General features: G+C 38.1%; 1 protein-coding gene across 1 annotated transcript in view; it reads right to left on the bottom strand.

The window, feature by feature from the left end:
- The window catches only part of ANXA2 (annexin A2), a 56,817-nt gene extending 33,622 nt beyond the window's left edge, over positions 1 to 23,195 (bottom strand). Inside the window, exons 1-3 of the mRNA XM_044665392.1 lie at positions 23,151 to 23,195; positions 11,033 to 11,091; positions 2,057 to 2,156 (exon numbers count right to left, since the gene is read on the bottom strand). Of these exons, the coding sequence (XP_044521327.1) occupies positions 2,057 to 2,156; positions 11,033 to 11,080 (148 nt within the window). The 5' untranslated portion in view covers positions 11,081 to 11,091; positions 23,151 to 23,195. The remainder of the gene's footprint in view (positions 1 to 2,056; positions 2,157 to 11,032; positions 11,092 to 23,150) is intronic.
- Positions 23,196 to 23,411: the final 216 nt, after the last annotated feature.

Raw genomic sequence — 23,411 nt, 5'->3', positions numbered from 1 at the left:
CTCTTGGGGGTGGCTATGTGGCTCAATGGATAAAGCCAAGTCCTAGGTTCCAATCTGGTCTCAGATACTTCCTACATTTGTGACCTGTAGCCTAGTTCTTCTTGCTCTTCTGCCTTAAAACCTGTACATAGTATTGATTCTAAGATGGAAGCTAAGGGTTAAAAAAAAAGAACTCCCTCTCTTATAGATGTGTACTCAGATCAGTACTGACCAAAGGAAGCCAATATCAGAATCTCAGAAGTCAACTAAAATGCTATTTTGCACTGGGAAATTTCTAATATAGATTACAAGGTTCTCCCACACACACACTCCCTCCCTCAATATAATATAATCTTCAGGGAAGGTTCTATTTCATTTTTGCCCTCATATTCTAGTGGCCAGCACAGTGCTTGGCCCACAGTGCATGCTAAATAAACACTCATGAATAGGGTCTAGAGATGGTATTTCATTGATAAAGGAGACTCATTCCCAGATAAACTCCTATCCACACAGGTTAGAACATTCTCTGCAAGTCTTTTTTTTTTTCCTTTTTCTTTTTTATTCTTCTGCCAGTCTTAAGAAATCACCTGAACAACAAGAGGTTAAGGGTCACACCCCAAATATGTGTCAGAGGGGACTTGAACCTAGCTCTTCCTGACTCTAAAATGAGCTCTCTTTGTATCACACTAAGGATGCTCCACCCAAAAAAGGCTTATTGAATTTAACGGACTGGAAGGAGAAGATATAAGCCTATGATCATGCAAAAATCTGAAGGAATTTAAGCATTCATTAGCTAAAACCTCCAGGTGCTCTATATTTATTCTTGGTAATATCTACAAATACACATGTTATTTCTAAAACCCTAATTAGAAGAGAAAATCATAATGCTTCTCTACAGCAATGGCCCTGAACAGTGACTATTTTCCTTGTCATGGTGATGTCTGAAGCACACATTGAAACCTCAAAAGTAGTAAGGGGAGGGGTTGTTAATATTGAACCATGTTTCACAACAGAGGAAGGATTTTTTTTTTAAGGAATCAGGACTCTTGGGGAAATGCCAAAGGCCATTCGTCGATTTATGACAAAAAGTTTCATGTGATATTGAAATATCATCTTTCCTAATTATCAAATACCATGGTTTGCACCAGTAGAAACACTTGTAAATCATCCGTTAACATTTGATTTTATTTCAAAAAGAAGGTTTATAGGCTTCATGGTCACCTCTAAATAATCCTAGATCTCTAGGAAATCTCCTGACAGCTCTTCCTGGTTTAGGACCCAAAGGCAAATAAGTAACATTTCTGGTTTCCTTTATTTAAAATAAAAATCTGTCTGTATTTTTCCATCATTAAATCAGTAATGCACATACAAAAGAGGAAAGATTTTTTCCAGGCATTACTTTTTTGCTACAAATTACATTTTGCTATAAATTTTCATATGTAATCTTAAATGTTTTACAACATTTTAAAAATAAATGCTTGTTCAAAAGAGCTTTATGATTTTGAGCCAGACGGAACGCTAGGAACCACTGCATCCAGTTCCTCCCCAAACCAAGGCAAAGAAGTTAAATAACTTGCCCAGGGCCACATAACTAACAAATGTCTAAGGTAAATTTTGAACCCAGGTCCTCCTGATTCAAGTGTCCCATCCATTATGCTCAGCTACCTTTCACTGAAATGAGATTCACAAGTGGCACAGCTTTCATCCTTCCAGGATCCATGATTTCCTCTGTGCAAGTAATTTCTCCTCTGATGAAAATCATTACCCCTTCTCTCTTACTCTCTCACAAATGTTTTCACAGACTAACAAACTGACTTGTTTTAAAAAAATTCCTTATTTACGTTGTGGCCAAGTTTCTGGCAATAGCTCTATTCAAATTATCTACATGGGTGACCCAAATTCATCACAAAGTCTATCCTTTCTACCCTACCAGGTTGCCATTTTTCAGTCCCATTTTACCATTCTTTTTCAAAAGAAATAAAAAAATATAAACCCCAACACAAACCCAAGAGTCAAGAAGGAACCACAAAACAAAAGCAGTTATGGGCTCTGGCAATGGAATGGAAATCTATCTTACCTTTGGTCTTGATGGCTGCCTCAATGTTTAAAGCATCCCTCTCAGCATCAAAGTTGTTATAAGCCTTGACGGAGCCATATGCACTTGGAGGTGTGGAATGCTGGGGTTAAAAAAAAAGTCAAAAAATTACAAATTATAAACTTGTCATCTTTAACAATTAAAAAAAAAGTATTTTTATCCAAGCTTGTGATTTCAACCTATGTGAGGAATTTCAGGTGTGGAACTTGCTCCTTTGAACAGATCAGCAGTAGAACAGATCTACAGTAACCTGGAGAATTGTCTAGGGCCCTATTGGCAAACCTATGGCATGTGTGCCAGAGGGGGCTGCTCTCCTCTCCACACATGCCTAAGGACATTTCTCATGTCATCTGTTCCTCTGCCCAGAAGCCCAATAGAAGCATTTCCTCCCTCCCCTGTCTGGTATAAGGCAGGGGTCTCACCTGCAGGGTGAGGAATTTCACCTCCTGTCTCTAGGCCTGGCTCTCAATCCACTGAGCTACCCAGCTGCCCCCGAAAATTAATTTTTTTATTGTTCTTGAGAATCTTGTAAGTAGAGGAAATGGAGAAATGGAGGACTCTAACCTTCCAAATGTAAATAAGCACTGTGATAATTCTGAACTTCTCTGAATAGATCAAAAGTCCTTGCTGTATCAAACAACCTGTGACAGGCACAGTGAATTGACACTAGTCTCTATCACTGGGATCATAATTATAAAAGAAAATGCAGTGATCCTAGGTGGTTTATCTCTGGTCATCTGGACAACTCAATAAGAACATTTTCCTCAACTACAAAGACTTTGGCTTATGCCACCAGTACAGCATCAAAGTGTGTAGCAATACTATCTACATCCTCTTTATGTCTTACCACTATTCTTGCCAAATTTGTCCTCCTCTTGCTTCTTACTCTAGATTTCTCTATGTCTTCTCTGGATAGTACCTAGATTTTCCTATTGCCTTTTACTTTTATACTTCTCCTGTCCCACTGTTTTAATTTTTACACCACCACCCCCTTTTGAAAAAGTGAGAAACCATTCTACTATTCCACATTCTCAACCCTGGACAAATCACTTGACCTTTTTCTGACTCAAATCCCTCCTCTGTAAAATGGAGTTAATTTAGCATCTACCTCACAGAGCTCACTAATTTGAGAAGCAAATTGGTTAACATTAGTAAAGCACTTTGCAAAACTTAAAGCACTATAAAAATGTTCACTATTGTAGTGGTGGTTCTTGTCCTCCACAAGATTTCTCCCATCTCTTTCTTCTCCTTTATTCTCCAGAGAACTTCAAAAGCAGGCAGGAGAGGGACACAGGGGTAAAGGACAATGAAAAAGCACCACATACTTTGGAGAGAAAAGGTTGGTCAACTTTTTCCAACTGTACTTCAAACTCTCCCCACCCCAGTATTTCCCCCAGTGAGAAAATTCCATAGCAATTACTCATAATGTGGTAATTCTGCCTTTGCCCCATTTGTGTGTAGAATCAGGAGACTTGAATGCTCTGACTTAACTCTATGTCTACCAACCCACCCACACTGCTTGGTTATATCAGCAGGGATTTATCCACAGATAATATCAAGAGAGATTTTTCATGCTTACCATGCTTACCAAGACAGACAGAGGTTTCATGACTAGACCTGGTTTCACTGGAATAAAGGACTTCCAGGTGAGGAAACTCTTTCTACCAATGCAGACTGGCACCTTCTCTGTAATTTATCATTCTAAAGAGCTGCCTCGAGCACTAAGAAGTTGTGACTTGCTCCGGGTCACACAGCCAATATTTGTCAGAAGCAGGACTTAAGCTCAGGACTTCTGGCTTCAAAAGCCAGCTCTCTATCTATTACATCATGCTGCTTCTCAATCCCCAGAATGGAATAAAGATATTTATTTTGATCCCAGCAATTATATTTATATATGTAAAATATTTGTATAATTTGGACCAGATAATAATTATTAAGAAATAATTATAAATTTTGAAAATCACAAATGAATAGCCATGGTACTAACCACTGGATTTTTATAGCTTTGGTGTTACAGTAAGGGCCACCTGATATATTGCTCATTCAATGGAAATGAAAGAATTTATCTCAAGTTGAAGATCAAGTGCTATTTTGAAGCCTATATTTCCTTAGCGCATCCACTTAAGTCCTACTGTATTGCCTCATCACAGTGTGGGAGGTTACCCAGGGTCCTAAACGTAACGCCAGCCAAGTGCAGGTTGTAACATGCCCTACCAAACTGAAAGGCTTTAATTATAGGCCTAGTGATATACTCTATGTCTGTTCATTTAGCTGAGTTAAGATCATAGAGGCTTTTTATACTAAGATGTTAAAATTTTCAGCCTCATTAACCTTCTAAGAATACCCAGCAAGTCATAAAGTTTGCAATCTGTGTCAGTGAATGGAGTGCCCTCTCCCACAAAAACCAGAATCCCTGAAGCATTAAAGTCTTTCCTTCCTTGTGTTTGCTACGCAAAAGAAAAAAGAATGCTAAAGTAAAATGTTTTCCCTAAATATTACCAAAACCATCATTTATTGCTATTTGCAAAGACAATCAAAATCTAGAGTTGGGTCATATCTCACAGGGCTTTTTTTTCCAGATTCAACACTTTCTTTTCCAAAAATAACAGTAAATGGAAAAGGTTTTTGTCAACACACATATAGTCACTGTAACCACACAAGAAGAAAAAAGCAAAAGCAACTATCCATAAAACCCAAACATAGTGGGGAAAGGAGGGCTTGCATTTGCCCACGTTAGCTTAACTGGGGGGGGGGGGGGGCGGGGAAAGCATCTTTGTTTTTGTTCAAAGCACCCAATTAACTTCATTTTCCATTTCATCCTCCATATACAATAGGTATAATTGCCAGGAGGAAGCATGAGGCAGTGGAAAGTGTGCTATACCTGGAGGCAATGGATTTGGGTTTACAATCTCACTCTGCTCCTTCCTACCTCTATAACGGGCATAAATCACTGAACTCTTTTGAGCCCTAATTTCTTTCATCTGTAAAATGAGGAGATTGAAATAGATGACATCTCAAGTCCCCCTTAGCTCTAATCTAATCTAGACGACTTCTTCAATTCTTATTTCTAAACTAATAAAACAACTCATTTTCTAATATCATCCTTATAGTAAGCACATACATGTTATAATATCTCATCATGAGGGTATGGATTTCCACATCAAGCAATGTATCATGAATCATCATGAATGGATTGAAAAACTAAAAAATGTATATTTTTAACAATCCTGGCAGAAACTGTTCACATTTACTTAGCATTTTCAAGTATATGAAGCAACTTCCTCACAACCATCCTGAAAAGTTAGTAGAATGCAAGCATCATCCCCATTTTAGATAAGAGAAAACTGAGGCTCTATAGGTGAAATAATTTTTATATGACTTCTGATTACTAACAATAGGATACAAATCTACATCTCCTAACTGCAGATTCAGAGGTCTTTCTATTATACGCTACCTTGCCTTTATTTTTTTTAATAATTTTTATTTTTTAGAAAATTTATCATGGTTACATGATTCATGTTCTTACTTTCCCCTTCCCACCCCAGCACCTCCCACCCCACCCCCCCATAGCCGATGCGCATTTCCCCTGGTTTTAACATGTGTCATCAATCAAGACTTATTTCCAAATTGTTGATAGTCGCATTGTTGTGGTAGTTTCAGGTCTACATCCCCAATCATGTCTGCCTCAACCCATGTGTTCAAGCAGTTGCTTTTCTTCTGTGTTTCTTCTTCTGTAGTTCTTCCTCTGAATGTGGGTAGTGTTCTTTTCCATAAGTCCCTCAGAATTATTATGGATCATTACATTGCTGCTAGTAGAGAAGTCCATTACATTATATTTTACCACAGTGTATCAGTCTCTGTGTACAATGTTCTTTTGGCTCAGCTCCTTTCACTCTGCATCAATTCCTGGAGGTCTTTCCAGTTCACATGGAATTCCTCCAGTTTATTATTCCTTTTAGCACAATAGTATTCCATCACCAGCATATACCACAATTTGTTCAGCCATTCCCCAATAGAAGGGCATTCCCTCCTTTTCCAGTTTTTTGCCACCACAAAAAGCCCAGCTATAAATATTTTTGTACAAGTCTATTTATCTATGATCTCTTTGGGGTACAGACCCAACAATGGTATGGCTGGATCAAAGGGCAGGCATTCTTTTATAGGCCTTTGAGCATAGTTCCAAATTGCCAGCCAGAATGGTTGGATCAGTTCACAACTCCACCAGGAGTGCATTAACGTCCCAGTTTTGCCACATCCCCTCCAACATTCATTACTCTCCCCTACTATCATTTTAGCCAATCTGCTAGGTGTGAGGTGATACCTCAGAGTTGTTTTGATTTGTATTTCTCTAATTATTAGAGATTTAGAGCACTTTCTCATGTGCTTATTGATACTTTTGATTTCTTTATCTGAAAATTGCCTATTCATGTCCCTTGCCCATTTATTGATTGGGGAATGGCTTGATTTTTTATACAATTGATTTAACTCCTTGTATATTTGAGTAATTAGACCCCTGTCAGAGTTTTTTGTTATAAAGATTTTTTTCCCAATTTGCTTTTCCCTTCTGATTTTGATTGCATTGTTTCTGTTTGTACAAAAGCTTTTTAATTTAGTATAATCAATCATCCCATTCGCATTCAGAGTTATAAGTATCAGTTGTGTATTCCCCAACATTTTGGTATCCTCTCTTAGTTCTACCCCCTTCTTCTTAGGCTATTTCCTTTTAAACCAGTGATTTGTTTTAAACCAGTAACCCTTGTCCCCTCCCTTGATTTACTACCCTTTCCCCCCTCCCTTGTTATTCCCCTCTTTTTATTTTTAAGGCCTAATGAATTCCCTCTCCCTTCTCCTCCCCTCCCTTTTTTGACCTCCCCAATCCTCTGCTCCCCTTGGTTTATCCCTTTTGACTTTCTCAGTAGGGTTAGATAGAGTTCTATATCTCAATGGATATAGCTACTCTTCCCTCTCAGGGTTAATTACACTGAGAGTAAGGTTTAAATATTACCTCTTAATGCTCAAGATTTCTTCTTGATCTTTCTCTTCTGGGATTCTTGTCTCTAGCTTGCCATTGTTAGCCCAGCACCCTCTCAGTTTTATCCTCATGCCCAAGGTCTGTCTGCGCTCTTTGGGCTCCTGAGGTCTCAGGTCTAGTTGTTTGCTACCTTGCTTTAAATCAATTCCATTTTAAAGAGTTGGGGAGAAATGCCCATTGTTTCTCTCCTGGACACATATCCAGAGTTGTGATTTTTGACACAATCTATGGCTTGTGTTGTTGATAGGAAAAGTGACTTTTATTAAAATAAGCTGTGAGTGAAATAAGAACACAAGAAAATTCTAATCCCAAGAGTCTAAGATTTGAATATTGTTGTACGGTTGTGTCCAACTCTTTCTGACACCATTTGGAATTTTCTTGGCAAAGATACTGGAATGGTTTAACATTTCCTTCTTCAAGTCATTTTGAAGATGAGAAAACTGAGGCAAACAGAGTAAAGTGACCTTCCCAGGGTCACACAGCAAATAAGTGTCTGAGGCAAGATTTAAACATGGGAAGATTGGTCTTCCTGCCCAGGACTCTACCCACTGTGCCACCACCCAGTTGTCCCGTTTATATAAACATATATGTACATGTGCATATATGTATATAAGTAATATGCATGAGTATATATTTGTGTATATAGATATATCTTTGTGTTTGAATTATTAGCTTTTGAAATCAGGGTACCACAAGTGCCAACTCTCACCTAGCTGGGCAAGATAAGGGCAAATATGATTGTATCAGTAAGAGAAGCATCCCGAGAACCAGGGATGGGCAAGGCAGGGCAAGGGTAGGTGGGACAGGCATCTAGAAATTACAACAGAGACTGGGCTCAGTTTGTCTTAAATAAAACAAACTATCCAACTCTTATGGAAAACAATTTCAAATCCTACAAGAAAATGTACTCAAATGTTCAGGCTCTTTGATTTACAAATCCCACTCTTGGGTTTGTGTCCCAAGGACATTAATGATGATAAAAAAAAAAGGTCCATATATACAAAAACATTCCTAAAGGTACTCTCTGTGATAGCAAACAGCTAGAAACAAACTATAGAGTCAATGATTAGGGGATAGATGAACAAACTGTGGTTTATTAAAGTGATAGAATATTGCTGTGCCATATAGGATGGCAAATAGGAAGAATTCAGTGAAACCTGGAAACATTTATTCTGCTTTTCTTTTATCATGAATTCAATCTTCAACAAACTCAAACATTTCATTCTCCAACAAAAAAAACAAGAAAGAGGCATTCAAAAAAGATGCCATGAACATTTGTTATATACAGGTGTTTTTGTTTGTTTTTTTAAGAACATCGAACATTAGATTTAACAGTCACAAAACTGTTCCATTTTTCTATGGCCCCTAATGTAACCTTTTAATTTTCTTCTGTACATTTTTTAAATTTCACTGATGCTCTTTTTCTTCTTATATCATCCCTATCCTATGAAAGAACCAATCCTTGTAACATATATATATATATATATATATATATATAATCCAGAAAAGCAAATCTTCATCCTGGCCACAAATGGTCATTCTCCATCCTAAGTCATGGTCTGTTGTAAATGATGCCAGGAGAAGGAAGGAAACAGAGTCAAAAGGACAATATCCACTATGAAAGAAGTCGTGTAAATGAAGACAAGATAAAGGTTAACAAAAGAAAGGTAAAATACAACAGAAAAAGTCACTAACAAATTATTCAAGTACAAGTATGTAATTTTCCTTTTTTGTTAACAAATTATGTAAAACCAAATAAAGTAGAAAATATGCACCTTTTTTGAGATGGTGTTGCTTATCTGTTTTCAGGGATGTACATGGTAGGATTGGGGAGGGATGTTTCTACAGTCCCAAAACAAACAAATAAATAAATGAGACTGAATAAACCATACAATCTGGTCTCAGACACATCTTAGCTGTGTGATCTTAGGCAAGTCATTTAATCCCAGTTGCCTAGTCCTTACTGCTCTTCTTCTTTGAATAAATATTTATTCTAAGGCAGAAGGTAAGGGCTAATTTAAAAAAAAAGATCAAAGATTATAAATAGTTTAGTCACTTTTCTTGGATAATTCCAAATTATTTACCCCAATGGCTACACCAATTTACAGCTTCATGAAAAGTATGTATTATTAGTGTGACTGACTTTTCACAGAGCCGTTGACCAATGTTTCAGTTTTTTTTCAAATTTTTGCCAATTTACAGATATAAAGTAAAATCTTAGTTTTAATTTTCATGTCTATTATTAGTGATCTGGAATAAATTTTCACATGGAAATTAATAGTTTGTAATTCTTCATTTGAAAACTACCCATATTTATTGGATAATTGCTCTTGATCACATATACTGTTCTTATATATCTTAGATGCCAGACTTTTATTAGGGATATTTGATGCAAAAACTTTTTGCCCACTTAAAATTTTCTCTTCTTATCCTGTCTGCATTGATTTTGTTTGTTCAAAAAGCTTTTAAAAAATTTTTTGTGGCTAAAATTGTCTATTTTGTCATTTACAATCATCTCTATTACTTGTTGATTAAAAATTCTCCCCCCTAACCAATGTTGTAAAATGTTCCTACTTCCACTTTCCTCTAATATTTTTATCCTTTAACTTTTAATATTCATTATGTACCTATTGGCTCTGTGCAACATTTATCAAAATTATTATCAACTGTATCTGTGGGTTTTTTGGTCTATTATTATTTCAGTGGAAATATATTTTTAAGTGCAAGACAGGATATAGTTACAAACCACATTACCATTAAGAGTGCTGAGATGTTATTAAACTTAGACCCTTATCCTTAGACCATATCTATAGACTCAAATGGTTGGGCATATCTCCATAGACCCTAATGTTTAGATATAATCTCAATAGTCTTTCACCTTCCTCTTAGGGAAATTCCTCCTTAGGGAAACTCTCTCTATCCATATGCTGATTTGTGATTATAACTAACTTACTACCTAGTATATTACACTAACGAAAATAGTAATTGCTTCAAGGATATACTTTGAGGCTCTGAAATTTTGCTGGGTCATTGGTCATTCCCTCCACAAATGTATATTACAATTCCTCTATGACCCAGCAGTTGGTTTGTAAGAGTTGCCAGAGCCAGAAAATTCTTCATTCTGCAGTGATGGGCTTCTTTAATCTTAATTAGGCTGGTTCTTGGCCAAAAGACACATTGTCCTTCAATAAAGGGCACAGAAATGTCATTGTAAGTCTTTCCAATTTTGATGTAAGGTCCGGGAAAAGCTCATTATTTAAAATAAAATGTCTTTGGTTTTGCACTAAAGACAATGATAAAATTAATGGTGGGGAAGAATCTTCTTGAATTTCAATCCTTGAGATCCTCTAGATCAGGAGTGTTTTAACTTTTTTTTTGTATCATGGACCTCCTTGACAGTTTAGTAAAGCCTATGGATCTCTTCTCAGAATAATGTTTTTAAGTGCATAAAATAAAATATGTAGATTTACAAAGGGAGCCAATGATATTAAAAGCTATCAAAATATTTTTTAACAAACAAGTTCATATACCAAGTTAAGAAAACCTAGTATAGGTTAATGAATTTGGGGAGGGAGGTGATAAAAGAAAGAAGGGGGGAAAGCATTTAGTATGTGCCTACTACGTGCCAGATATTGTGCAAAAGCCTTTACAATAATTATCTCCTTTGATTCATACAACCACCCTGGGAGGTAGGTGGTATTATTTATCCTCAGTTTACATCCAAGTTTTCTTGGTTAAATGGCTTGCCCAGGGTCATACAACTACAAAGTGTCTAAGGCCAGATTTGAACTCAGGTCTTCCTGACTCCAGTTCTAGCACTTTATTTACTGTGCCACCTAGACGATAAAATTGAAAAAGTGAAAAGTAGAAGGGACTCAGAAGAACCATTTTCAAAATGCAACACAAAATTGAAGTAAAATACTTACATCACCCTCCAAGTTGAGCTTGCATAGAATTTCATGAACTGTAGACATCTTGAAAGAAGCTGAGGGAACAAAAAAGATATGTAAGAACTATGTGAAGATGCCCTTAATAATGCCACAAGTACATTAGGATAATTTCTACTTCTTGGAATATTTTTCACCTGAAGAAGTTAAGTAATTTTTACAACTATGAATTCTCATTTTCCAGCTTAAAAAAGAAAGGGCTGCCTTTGATCTAAGCTTACTCTCCACCCAGCCCTACCCTCCCCCCCCCTTGCAAAAACAAAACAAAACAAAACAAAAAAACCTACTCATCTATAATAGTGCTTTAAGGGCTCACAAAGTGCTTTTGCATACATTATCTTATTTGATTCTTTAAACACAAAAACCACCACACACCATTAGTGAACAGAGAAGCCAAAAAAGCTTCCAAGTCCAACCTAAGCCCAATAAAATCAACCACATAGCTGGCAAGAATTAGAAATCAAAAATCTCACCAGTTTTGCATTTCAAAAATCTAAGGTACAAATTTTTTTGAAGAAAGTTTGATCCTGGTGTCACCTGCCATCTTTCTAGTTTAGATATTATCCAGATAATTTATGAGAAATTTCATTTTAAATTTCACCATTAGCAATACTATCTGATCCTCCTGAAGAACTTCAAAGTCAAAAAATGCTCCACATACATTTTCCAATTTGAAACACACAATAACCCTGTGAGGTAAGGCCCAAAGAGGCTAAGTAACTGACAGTTATTGCTACTTTAATTACCAATTCTACAACCAAAACTCTGCCTATAGTGCCACACTGCCTGTCATTGATAAAATTCTTTTTAAAAAAATAGGATCTGAAAGTTACTTTTCATCATTCATTATTTATTACAAGAATACTTTTTTAAAACATAAGACTTCAGAATTCCATCTGCAAATAATTTGCAAAGGTAAGCAACAGTAATTGTCCAAAATGAAGTCTCTGGCTCCTCAGAAAAAGAAGTGATGAAGTTTTCCAATAAAGGATTTGTTCTATTCTTCCAAAATGTAGTTAATATTTGGGAAAAAGCCATGGATATGACCCCAAATAAAGATCACTTAATTTATAGGGATTTTCCTAACCAATAATTTATACTTCTCATTAATGACTATCCTCAACCAAAGATGTATAGGGAAACGTGAACAAATTAGTTATGAACACAATGACCCAGAGGTTTTTTTCAAGTATTTAAAAAATTCTTTTGTGGTTTCTAGAAATCCAGAACTCAACCAGTCCCCATGAAACCCTGAAAGCTGGTGCCATCATTAACCAAATTCCTTATGTTGAGACATAAAATGGCTGAAATTCAAGCCAGCTGCTCATAATTAGTTAATGCTCTTACTTGGGCGGCACAAAACACTAAAGACTGAAGTTTGGCTAACCCAATCTTATAATCATACTGTTCTAGGGAACAACATATGCTACCAGCCTGTGTCTCTAAGGGACATACAATTAGCAATAAAATTTTATCTGATCCCTCGCAATAAGGGTTCATTCAGTCCAAAATTCCAACAAAGGCCAAATGGAACCCAGTCATGCTCTCTGATGGAGCAATGAAATGTGGCATGGCATTTTAGTCGCTGTGGAGGCCATCTGTGGTCCCACAGAGGCCCCTCCTTACTTTCTCTAAATCCCCTTTGTTCAGAGAAATCCTACCCCCACAAACAAAATATTCTGTTCTACTCAATAGTCTGCTTTAGTCTACTTATAAAATGGTGGCATGAATTACAGAGTCGGGGGAGTATTAGGGAAAGTCATCCCAACTATGTTATAACAAAATACAGAGCAAATTCCAGGTACAACCTAACGGGGGAAGGAAGAGGGAGATAAGATAACTGGATGACTCCTTTCTTTCTTGAAAACAGTGTACCTTTGTAAAGGCTTAACCCTGGACTGTTTTACAGCTTATATCTCTCATTCAATTAAAGCTGATGGAATTGTTGCAAACACAGATGGGTTGTAAAGAACCCAAAGAAATTCTCTCCCAAACCTCTTAAGCTCCAAAGTCCCAATTCCAATCTTGTGTCAGTTCTGATGCACGGAATTCTGGGCTGGGAATAGGGTATTAAGTTATGGTATCAAATCATAGGCTTAGGTGTGCTTGGAGTAAGCCTGAATAGGTCAGAAGAACCTAAATCAGATGTCAAATGACTAGTCCAGAATAGCTGGGAACAACAATTTATTCTCTTTTGGAATTTTCAGAGAGAATCTAATCAAGATCTTGGATGAACTTCTCAGGTCATCGAGACCTTTAGCCATTCTCTCATGCCTCTATGAGCCCACTCTATCTTTCCAAAGAGAATTATTTTCCACAGATGGAGGATAACAATGTGCCAAATTTGCCCTCTTATGTTCTAATCCATGTCATATTTCTTGCAACAAACATAGAAGAGCAAATACTAAGAGCCAGAAAGCTAAACTACAAAATGATACATCTCTCCTTCAAATAAGTATGAATTAAAGTTTACTTGTTTATGAAATCAAATACTGTAGCATCAATTCTGATGCTTCTGACGTATTTGCTAAAAACGGAGAGCTTTCCTTTCAAGCTAAAAAGCAAAGATGGAGAAGTTTTCTTTCAGTTGCCATATGAAACCCTGCCACATGCTTTATAGACAGCTGTCTAAACATGTAACATATGCACTCCAGTATGAAAGAAGTAAATTATTGCATTTTGAGTATATTCACCCATAACAATCTTTTCTCCAAAGTTACATTCAATGAAAGAGGGGTAGACTACAAAGAGGAGGAAAATGAAAACTGATTCTTTGGGGGCTTTGCTCAATATTATTCTCATGGGATCTAGCGCTCAATGAGTCCTCCTATTTTACAGAAAAGGAAATGGAGAGGTTAAGGGGATTGCCCAGAGTCTTAAGTGCAACATGAAGCAGAAGTAGGATGTAGCCCTGGAAATTCTGACCCTAAACTCAATGTTCTTTCCATGATACCATACTGCCTTCTTCCATGCTGAGCCTCCTTAATATTAATATACCATACCAGTATTTACCATATTAATTTTGTGCAAGTACTCCACTGACCTTTTTACTGTTCTTTACATAGTAAGTTGACTGGTTCACCATTGCCTTAAAAAAATGCCAAATTCCTTAATTTTTCATTCAAATCCCTCTATAAATTGCCCCAAAACTACTTTTCCAGTCAGATCTCCCATTACCTCACTAATGGAACCTAACTTTTCTGTCTTGCTACTCTACCAGTTACTCCTCAAAAACACTGACATTTAATGTATTAATGAAACTACAATCAAGACAGTACAGAAGAACACAATCTGGAGTTGGAGTCAGAAGGACTCCATATGAATCTTACTTCTACCACTGTAAGACTCTGGCCAAGTCACTTCAACTCTCTGGCACTTGGTTTCCTCATACGTGAAAGAGGGTTAGACTAAATTGGCCTAATATAATGGGTCTAAATATACCATCCAAAGAAAAAACAGCGGTTTTTCCGATGCTTAAAATTTGGAAAGAGACTTAAAATTGGAAAAAGAGTAATCCTTCAAAATCAGTATTTTCTGTTCATAAACACAGAGTGTTAGGGGTAAGGGTTAACTCATTTTTGCCTTGGAAATAAAACAGGATCTTCCCCTCTTCATCCCATCAAATCTGCTGGTGTTAACAGAGCTATTGTGTATATGACTAATTAGTTGCCAGAGGAAAGAGTCAGTTTTCCTGCTTAGCTGCTTGTAAAAACATTAGTTTAATGTTGTATATTTGATTGATGTGAATATATCCATATGCTGATATCCTTCAGACAAAAGAGGAAAACAAATTGGAGTTAGCCTGTAAGTGTAAGGAAAGCTAAGAAGATATCTATCAACTAGCCAACAAATTCTTAAATGAGGCCCTCCAATTTATTCATGACATTGTCTGGGGAAAAAAAGGTCTATAAAAAAGAACAGATCCCTGACCTCAAGGCACTTAAACTCTATTTGGAAAGCAAAACCGACATGTGAAACAATTAGAGAACAATTAAGGGCTAACTAAAGCAGCTGAGAGAGGAGCAACTGGAATTTGGTGTTAGAGAAGGCTTCATAGATGAAAAGAGAAATGGGAGAGAGATGGGAGGGTCTTGACAGGGCCTTGAAGGGCAAGGAGGCTTTGGATCAAACTAAGGGAGGAGGGAAGGATCGAGTCTCTTTGAGGAGGAAGAAGTAGATAGGCTTCATCTGTCTAAAAGAAGATAGGAAAGCTGAAGAGGTTAAGTAGAGTGGGGTCCAATTACAAAAGACCTTAAAAAGCCAGACAGAGGAGTTTAATTTGATACTGATATTGGCTCATGGAAATTCACTTCCCCTCCAAGAATACCACCTTTGTTTTTTGTTTTACTTTTATTAATTTTTCATATTTACTATGAAGGAAGGCAACAGAGTACAATGGAATGAATACTGGATTTTGAATCACGAGATCTGTGCTAACCTCAGTCAAAATCACCTCATCCTCTGGAATCTCAGTTTCCTCATCTAGAACACTTATACCACCCACCTTCCAAGATCGTTATAAGGACCAAATGAGATCATCCATGCTAAATGCTTGGTACAGTTTGTATTATTATTGCTTTGAGAAATTCTGATCAAGTCAGAAGACTAGATGAGATGAATGAGTCCCTACTTGCAGACTACCCATAGTCCCAGAATTACAGAACCATGGCTTCAGGGTTCAAAGGGACCTCAAAAACTCCAGTCCAACCCACCTCATTTCACAGATGAAGAAACTGAGCCCGAGGGAGATTGATCGACTTGTCCAAAGCCACAGTTACTATTAATGTGAAAAGCAGAGCGTTCCCCACTCCTTGTCTTATAAATTGATTGCGTGAAATGTGGAGGCTCATTTCAGTATTTCCAACACTTCAACCTCACCTAAATTCTTGACTTGCCCCAACTTGCTTAGAAATGCCATTTCAGCAAATTTCTTGTTGATAAGCTCTCTAACACATTCTGAACTTGTAATTCCCAGAAACAGGTTGGGTGGGTTGAGAACAAGGAGAATTTTACTGTCTAAGAAAACACCTTGGATTAGTGTAGCCCCTAAGCAGCCACACCTATACCAAATGGGCTTTAACAATTCATCATTAGGGTAGAGAAACATACTCTAGGCCAACTACTAATGCAAACAATGCAACAGAAGAGTTTCTGTGAACTTCAAAATATCAATAAGAAACTGTTTATTCTCTTACATGAAAAAATCTCTCCTAGTATAGACTCTAAGAATTGATGTCTTGGAGATGATCTAGTCATTTTTTAATTCTCATGTAGTATCTCATGCAGAATTTTATGCTAGAGGGATACGAAAGGGTTTTTTCAATTAAATCTAGTCCAATTTACAGAGTATGCTGAAATTTAGAGCTATTTGGTACTTTGCCCAAAGTCCCACTGCTATTAAGTTGTAGAGCTGCAAAGCTGTACCTAAGGCAAGATACTGGAGCTTTCTGACAGTGTGCCAATATTTAATAGGTACTTATAGGACCTGAATTCCTCCAGCAAGTAGAAACAGCTGAGCTTAGCACCTATTTAACCAAAATAACTGGATAAATAAGAAGCTAAGAGATGGCATGCTTCTTCTGAGCTGGGATGTAGCCCAAATGGATATTCCTGCTCCCTCTCCTGGAAGCAGCCTTTTGTACTGAGATTCTAGATCTTTCTCCCAATCTTGCCCCAACCCTCCCAAAGTGAATTTCTCTTAATGGGGAGAGAAAAAAATGTTTTGGGGATATCCTTTGAGCTACTTGACCCAGGTGCCAAAATTGCTACCTTTAGCCCTGCAGGCTAGGACCTATAGCCAGACCTTTTATATAATGAGGGGGTTAGACTAAATTATAGTATTCCAGCTTGTGACTGGAAGATCCCATGACTTCCCCAATGCAGTGATCTCTCTACCAAGCCTAGCTTCTAGTAATCAATCAATTAACAAGCATATGTACATTGTATATGTTTCAAACATATACCTTCTGAATATGCTATGTGCTAGGAGCATGAAAATTAAACACAAACTGCCTACAGAGTCAAGACTTCCTAAATCTGTACAGTTCTTAAGAGGAAGAAGGCTATCTACTATAAAGATTATCTCAAAGATAATTTTATGATTTGAGGTTGTGTTTCCTCTAATCCTGGTTCTGATGAGGAGTTTGTCTTGTCCCATAACAAAAAGAGAAAAATAATAATAAATGTTTTTTTTTTAATTTCCTAGAGAGGTAGCTTAAATTGATTATCGAGAGATGGGGGGAAAAGCCACTGATGATAATCAGGTGGGCAAACGTTGTGTTTTGCTTTGTTTTGTTTCCACCTTAAACCCAAAGATTAATCTCCTGGGACACAAAAACCAACAGCAGCAATCTATGAATAACACCAATTTAGTTAGACAGAGTCTTAGGAGGTACAAAAATGCTGGTTTTTTTCTAGAGCAAATAAAAAACACATTGAAAGAGGCCAGTCTAAAGAGCAAAACTTGAATTCCAGCCAGCAGTTTCACCCATACTCCCACACTGCACAGTTACACGTGGAATGTTGATTGGGTTACTACAAAACAACACCATAGCAACCACCATGCCAATCAGCCAGAACAGGATGATGAAGTCTATGATTTTTAACCAATAAAGCTTGGGAGGGGGGAAGCCCAGCTTTACTCAGACATTTTTCAAAAGTACAGGTTGTTTTTTTTTAACATGGTTTCATAGTTTCTTAATTAAAGTCTGAGCTAAAGACCGATTCACCAAGTGAATATTATATGTGAATATGTGAGTGTCTATGTATATGTTCTTCCCAGAAGTCCAAGTCGGATTGGGTGAACATTTAAAAATAAAATAACCTGTCTTGCTCTGACTTGTTCTTCTGAAACCTACAGACAAGTCAGGGCCATTCCTGTTCAGTTTCTCGGTAGCTCTCCAGACAAGATATTGGGTTAAAGTAGGAGTCCAGGAAGAACCCAACAGGAAGGAATTCCTTCACTAACTTAAGGCCAGTAAGCTGTGCTTTCAGTTCTGTGCTTGACTAAAGAATGTATGCCCTCTCATTAAAGCTACCGGGGATAACTGAATTTTAGTAATATTTGGCCATACCCTATATTTTCATGATCACATCACCTATGGGAGACAGCTTACACTCATCTGTTTCCTGGGGTAAGAACTTGGTGAATGTGTTTGAAGAGCATAAAAGAGATCATCCAAAAACAGAATATAACAGCTCTCATTTCAGTAGAAAAGTAAGAGCCCATGAATAGCAAAAGTAGCCATTTTTAGGATTTGGTAGCTTTTGTTGATTGGTTTTGCTTATTGGTTTTTCTTTTGTTAAAATATATATATAAATATTAAATATATATATATAATATATATAAAAATAAAAAATAACTGTAAATGTTTTTTATTAAGGAAGGAAATTTCATCCAAGAAATTAGACAGAAAAGGAGGTGTTAGGAAGAGATCGAGGGCTACAGAGACAGTTTATGTGCTGTAATGTAATTATAAATCCTGGAGCAATGTCCTCCAGAACCTTGAATAGACAGATCCTCTATGGATGATTGGGGTGACAGGGTAAGGGGAGCATGTAGATACAAATCCTGTAGAATAAGAAAACATGAATGAGATGAAATCTGCACCTCTTCAGACCCACAATGAAGTTTAGTCCCAATTTATACTATCTTTTTTACTCCATGCAAGTAAAGGTTTACAAAGACAAGAAGACTTCCTGAATCCTGACACTATGGTTCCCCCTCTACCTCCCATGATTTCCATTTAGTGGTTCAAGGGTATTCATAATGATGTACCCGAGGTATGTGCTAAATATTTTTTAATGGACCTTAAGCAGAATATAATTGCCCAATTATTTTACAAATATATTTTTCCTCTGTAACAACAAGCTTATATATGTTTGAAGCCTTTTGCTGTTGAAAGGAATTTGAGGAACAAAAAGAAAGTTGGGAACCATTCCACCACTCTCCTTACACGGAAGTAGTACGACTGGTCTTTGGAATACCAGAGTAACTGCAGAGTGGGAAATGATTTAAAGTGGCCTTGGGACTTCCTGGGATCAATGAGGATGAGTGTACTGCCTGGGAGTGGCAAAGGAAGGGAAAGGACTTGGATTCCAAGAGCCAAACGCCCAACCACTCCCTTCTCAACAGCAAAAGGAGGCCTCAAATTAGGGTTGTTACTTGAGTCAGAGCAAATAAATTAATTTTGAAGGCAAGGACCATATATTGCCAGATTTAAGGTCACAGGGGATCTTAGAGCCTCGCTAGTCCAATTCCTTTATTTTATGGATAGGGAAAGAAAGTTCAAAAATTTGCCCAACCTGAGGACAAGCAGAGTGGCTTCCTAGGGTGCTTTCTAGGAGAAATACAGGACCCCTTTGGGAGAACAGCTCACAACTCCGGAGACTGATCTCTTCCTGACTTCTCAGCTGGTTTCTATCTCTGCCACAGGGTATAAGATTTCTACTTTGGGAGAAAAAAAGGAATAAACTTCATTGAAGGGGAATTTTTAGTGAGCAGAGTTCCTTCTGATGTGGCAGGCCATTGCCCTGGGTGTGGCAGCATTCAAGCACCAGAGGAAATAGATCTCCATGCAGAAAAAGGAGGAACAGCAAGTATCTAATTAATTCAAGCGATTACATCTGAAGATGGGTCAAAGTAATACAACTTTAAGTAATACAAACCACAACAGGCCACTTGAGTCATTTATGTGAAGACTTGTGTTCATGAGCAGTTTTACCCCATTTTTTAATTGCCATATCAACTATAGCAGTAACAGAAAATTAATTTATGGATGTGTCAAGTAACGGTCTGGTACAGAGTACTAGCTCTGTAGTCTTTGGACTTATTTAGATACCATATGGAATAAGATGGCCTTTAGGTTCCTTTCCCAGCACTAAATCTATGATTCTTCTTTCCAGTGATCTTCCCAATCATCTAAAGTTTCTAGGATTTATTAGAATTTGTGTCTCCTGAATGAAGACTTGGTACCTAATGGATTGGTGCCATTAAATCCATCACTAAGAGGAAAAATACAGAGAGCCCCTTAAATCAATAGCAATTAGGGAAGAAATGTCTGCCTCTCCTCAGACTGTTTTCCAAAGACTATTTAACAGAAATATCAGTCAGGAAGCTGGGGGTCATAACTCTAGGAATAAAATCAATCGTGGCTTTAGTATCATAAAGCCACAGTGCATTAACATTGCCTTTCCAATCCGTATTTCTATTCCTGACCAGTGAGCCACTTTTATTGAGCTTGATCATGGGCAAGCCTCATGGAGAAGATGGTGGATATTAAAGATAAGCAGTCTCCAGCTTGGAAGAAGCCATGCTGCTGCCATCTCCCTGCCACACCTACTCATGATATAGCATGTGAGTCATCAGAGTGAAGTGGAAAAAACCATTTGTTCTCAAAAAGAAGGACTCCAGTTTCTGGCTCTTTCAATGAACTTTCTAACGTCCTTTCCAGGTCTAACATTTCATGATTTTCCCACCACCTTGGGGAGTGGGTTAGTGAACAGTCTCACAGGTACCTAAGTTCTTAAGTAAAGAAAAGGGCAAAAACTATGGAAAGCAGCTTAAAAAATAAAACAACACTCTTTTGCAGGGGCCAGAGAATGAGGGGGCAGGAACTGATTCTCTCGATGGATGTGGTTGTTCCCCATACCAAAAATATCATCACCTACACTGCCTGAATATTTTTACTTCACTTTGTTATGATTCCTCTAAGTCTACCACTTGGAGATTCATTCAAAAGAACATGTATCCACTTTTAAATAGGCAAATATGTCTCAAATAGTTAAAAGATTATCTGTTATTCACACTGTAGTGTGAATTTGTTCACATGAAATGCATTCTTGCTACTATTCCACAGAGATAGTTACATAGATGAAAAAGGAATTTTGAAAGGTAGGAATGGAGAAGAGGAGAGGAAAATGGGCATTATGGGGCTCAGAGTATTCTGGAGAGAGAAAACTTAGTAAAAAAAAAGTTGGGTCTTAGAGCTACACAAATGTACTGTGGAGGGGGAGAAGGGTTAGGAGAAAATGTCAGGAGTAGAGAGAAATGAGGAAGAGGGGGGCAGGATTCACAAACTCCTTGTGATCAGGGATTATTTGATCTTTGTAAATTTTGTCAGCCCCTAATATATGGGAGATGCTTAAATATTTGTAGAATCGTAATGAATCTCAGGAAGGTGGAGGAAGGGAAGAAGATATAAAAAGCAAATATCACCTGTTTCAAAATTATGCCTAGGGCAAAGAAACTCTTCTTTTTCTACTTCTTGTATTGCTACTGAAAGCAACCAGAAGTCATACTAGTACTATTACAGCCATAGTTTACCTATATTGTGATTTAAATAGTCTTTTGTGGGCTGGGAAACAAACCACAATTTCTTACAATACTTATTTCTTCATGGAAATCTATTCCTATTTCTAAGCTAACTTACAAATAAGCTTTTTAACCCAACCCTAAACAAAAACTATTCACTTTTTAAGAAATAAAAACCCCAGTTACAGCCTTCAAGGAGCTAATAACCATTTCAGAATAAGTGAATGCACGTCAAGGATGTTCTTTCATAAGAAAAAAGGTTATTTCTATCTTACTGTCACAGGAAGTACAGATGAAAGGGCCATGATAATCTAATACTACTGTCTCACTTGATAAATATGGAACCTGCAGGCCAAGAGGGAAGTGACTTGTTTTGGGGACACAGAGATAGGAGTCAGAAATGGGATCTGAACTCAGGTTCTCTGACTCCAGTTCTTTCTATTGTACCATACTGCTGCTTTTACTGCTGGAAGGTTAAAAAAAAAAACAGCTATTATCATCCCCATTTTACAGATGAGGTAACTGACTTTTTGAGGTTTTGTGGTTGCTGAAATTTACAGTTAGAATCCTAGGATGTCAGGCCTGGAAGAAATCTTAAAGGTTATCCAGTAATGTCTTCTTTTTACAACGGAGGAAACTGAGATCCAGAGAAATAAATCGATTTTCTTAATGTCAAATGTTAAAATCATGTTTTAAGGCGGTGCTGGAATCTAGATCTATTGTTCGTTTCTTTTCTATCCAGCCTGCACAGGTATGCTATAAATTCATTTGAGCCATGACCAAAGCAGCCATTTGGGCCTAAATGGAATGCCACGCCTCTATTTGTACTCTCTGAATTCTTATACCCTCTGCATTAAGGCCACTAACACCTCCTACCCACATTACTCCCATCTGAAACATCCTGTTAAGCTTCAGAGAAAATTGGCTCCCCGCCACTGAAAATCAGCCATAACCCTGCCCACTGCACCAATCTTGGGGATGAAGGGGGGGAGGGTAACTCCCCAAGTTACTGGGATCTATTGGTAAAAGCCGCTCCCACCCCAAAAGTAATAAGAAAAAAGAAAGTGAAGAAAAAGATAAAAAGAAAAAGAAAATCAAAAGAAGGAAAGGAAAAAAGGGGGGGGGGTAGAAAAGAAAAGACAAGACTCCCTCCTCCACCAGGGCGGAGGGCTTTAAACTGCTCTAGCAATCCAAGCCAGCTGTTGGATTTTCTTCATAATGCAGTGCTGCAACCAGACCAGCTCTCCTCAGTAACTTCAATCTTAAAAAAGAGAGGTCTGCAAGAAGAGAGTTAACAGAACCCTCATTTCTGGCTAGTTCTTTTACTTTGGAAAAGTGTGTGCAGTTTTAAAATGAAGAAATAAATTCCGAAAACCCTACTTGCCAAAACTTCTTGAAGCTGCCTGGACCATCGATCACTGCCACGCCCTTCCCTCCCTGGCGCGGATTCCTTCCCCCTGGAATGCAGGAACCCGCTGTTCGCCTCCCTCCAACCTCGCCTCCCGTAGAGCCCAAGGCCCCTGCCTAGGTAGCCCGCGCGCAGGCCAAGGGGCTCAGATGGGACCCTACAAAGTCCTGCCACTTGCCCCGTCCCCCAGAAGCCACTGGTGCAAGATCAGCAACCCCGCTCCCCTTCTGCATCTCATTTCCCTGGCCTGCCTCCTCCACCCCAAAGCAACTCAGAGTCTCTTTGCAATCAATGGCTTTTGTTTTTTTTTTCTTTCACAAACTTCTCTCTCCCCGCTATAGTGGAGAGATGGAAATAGCGGGAGGGGCACGCCTTACCTGCGCCAAGCTCTGGGACAGCAGTGAGCTAGTCGGGCTTCGGGCAGAGCCCGGACCGCTAGGGTGGGGTTTTTATCCTCTGCCACATCCTCAGTGGGAGTGGAGTCCCCGCCCCGCCCCTCCACTCCACTCCTGTCCCTGCCCCGCCTCCCCTCCCCTCGCCAGGACCTCCTCTGATTCATAGTGACTCACACAGATAGACACACAGGGAGGCAGGAAACATTGTGCAAAAACCCAGCTAGAAGGGCGGGGTTCCCTCGG

The sequence above is a fragment of the Gracilinanus agilis genome, chromosome 2, assembly GCF_016433145.1.
Source record: "Gracilinanus agilis isolate LMUSP501 chromosome 2, AgileGrace, whole genome shotgun sequence".
NCBI lineage: Eukaryota > Metazoa > Chordata > Mammalia > Didelphimorphia > Didelphidae > Gracilinanus > Gracilinanus agilis.
This window is presented reverse-complemented; position numbering and strand designations above follow the sequence as displayed.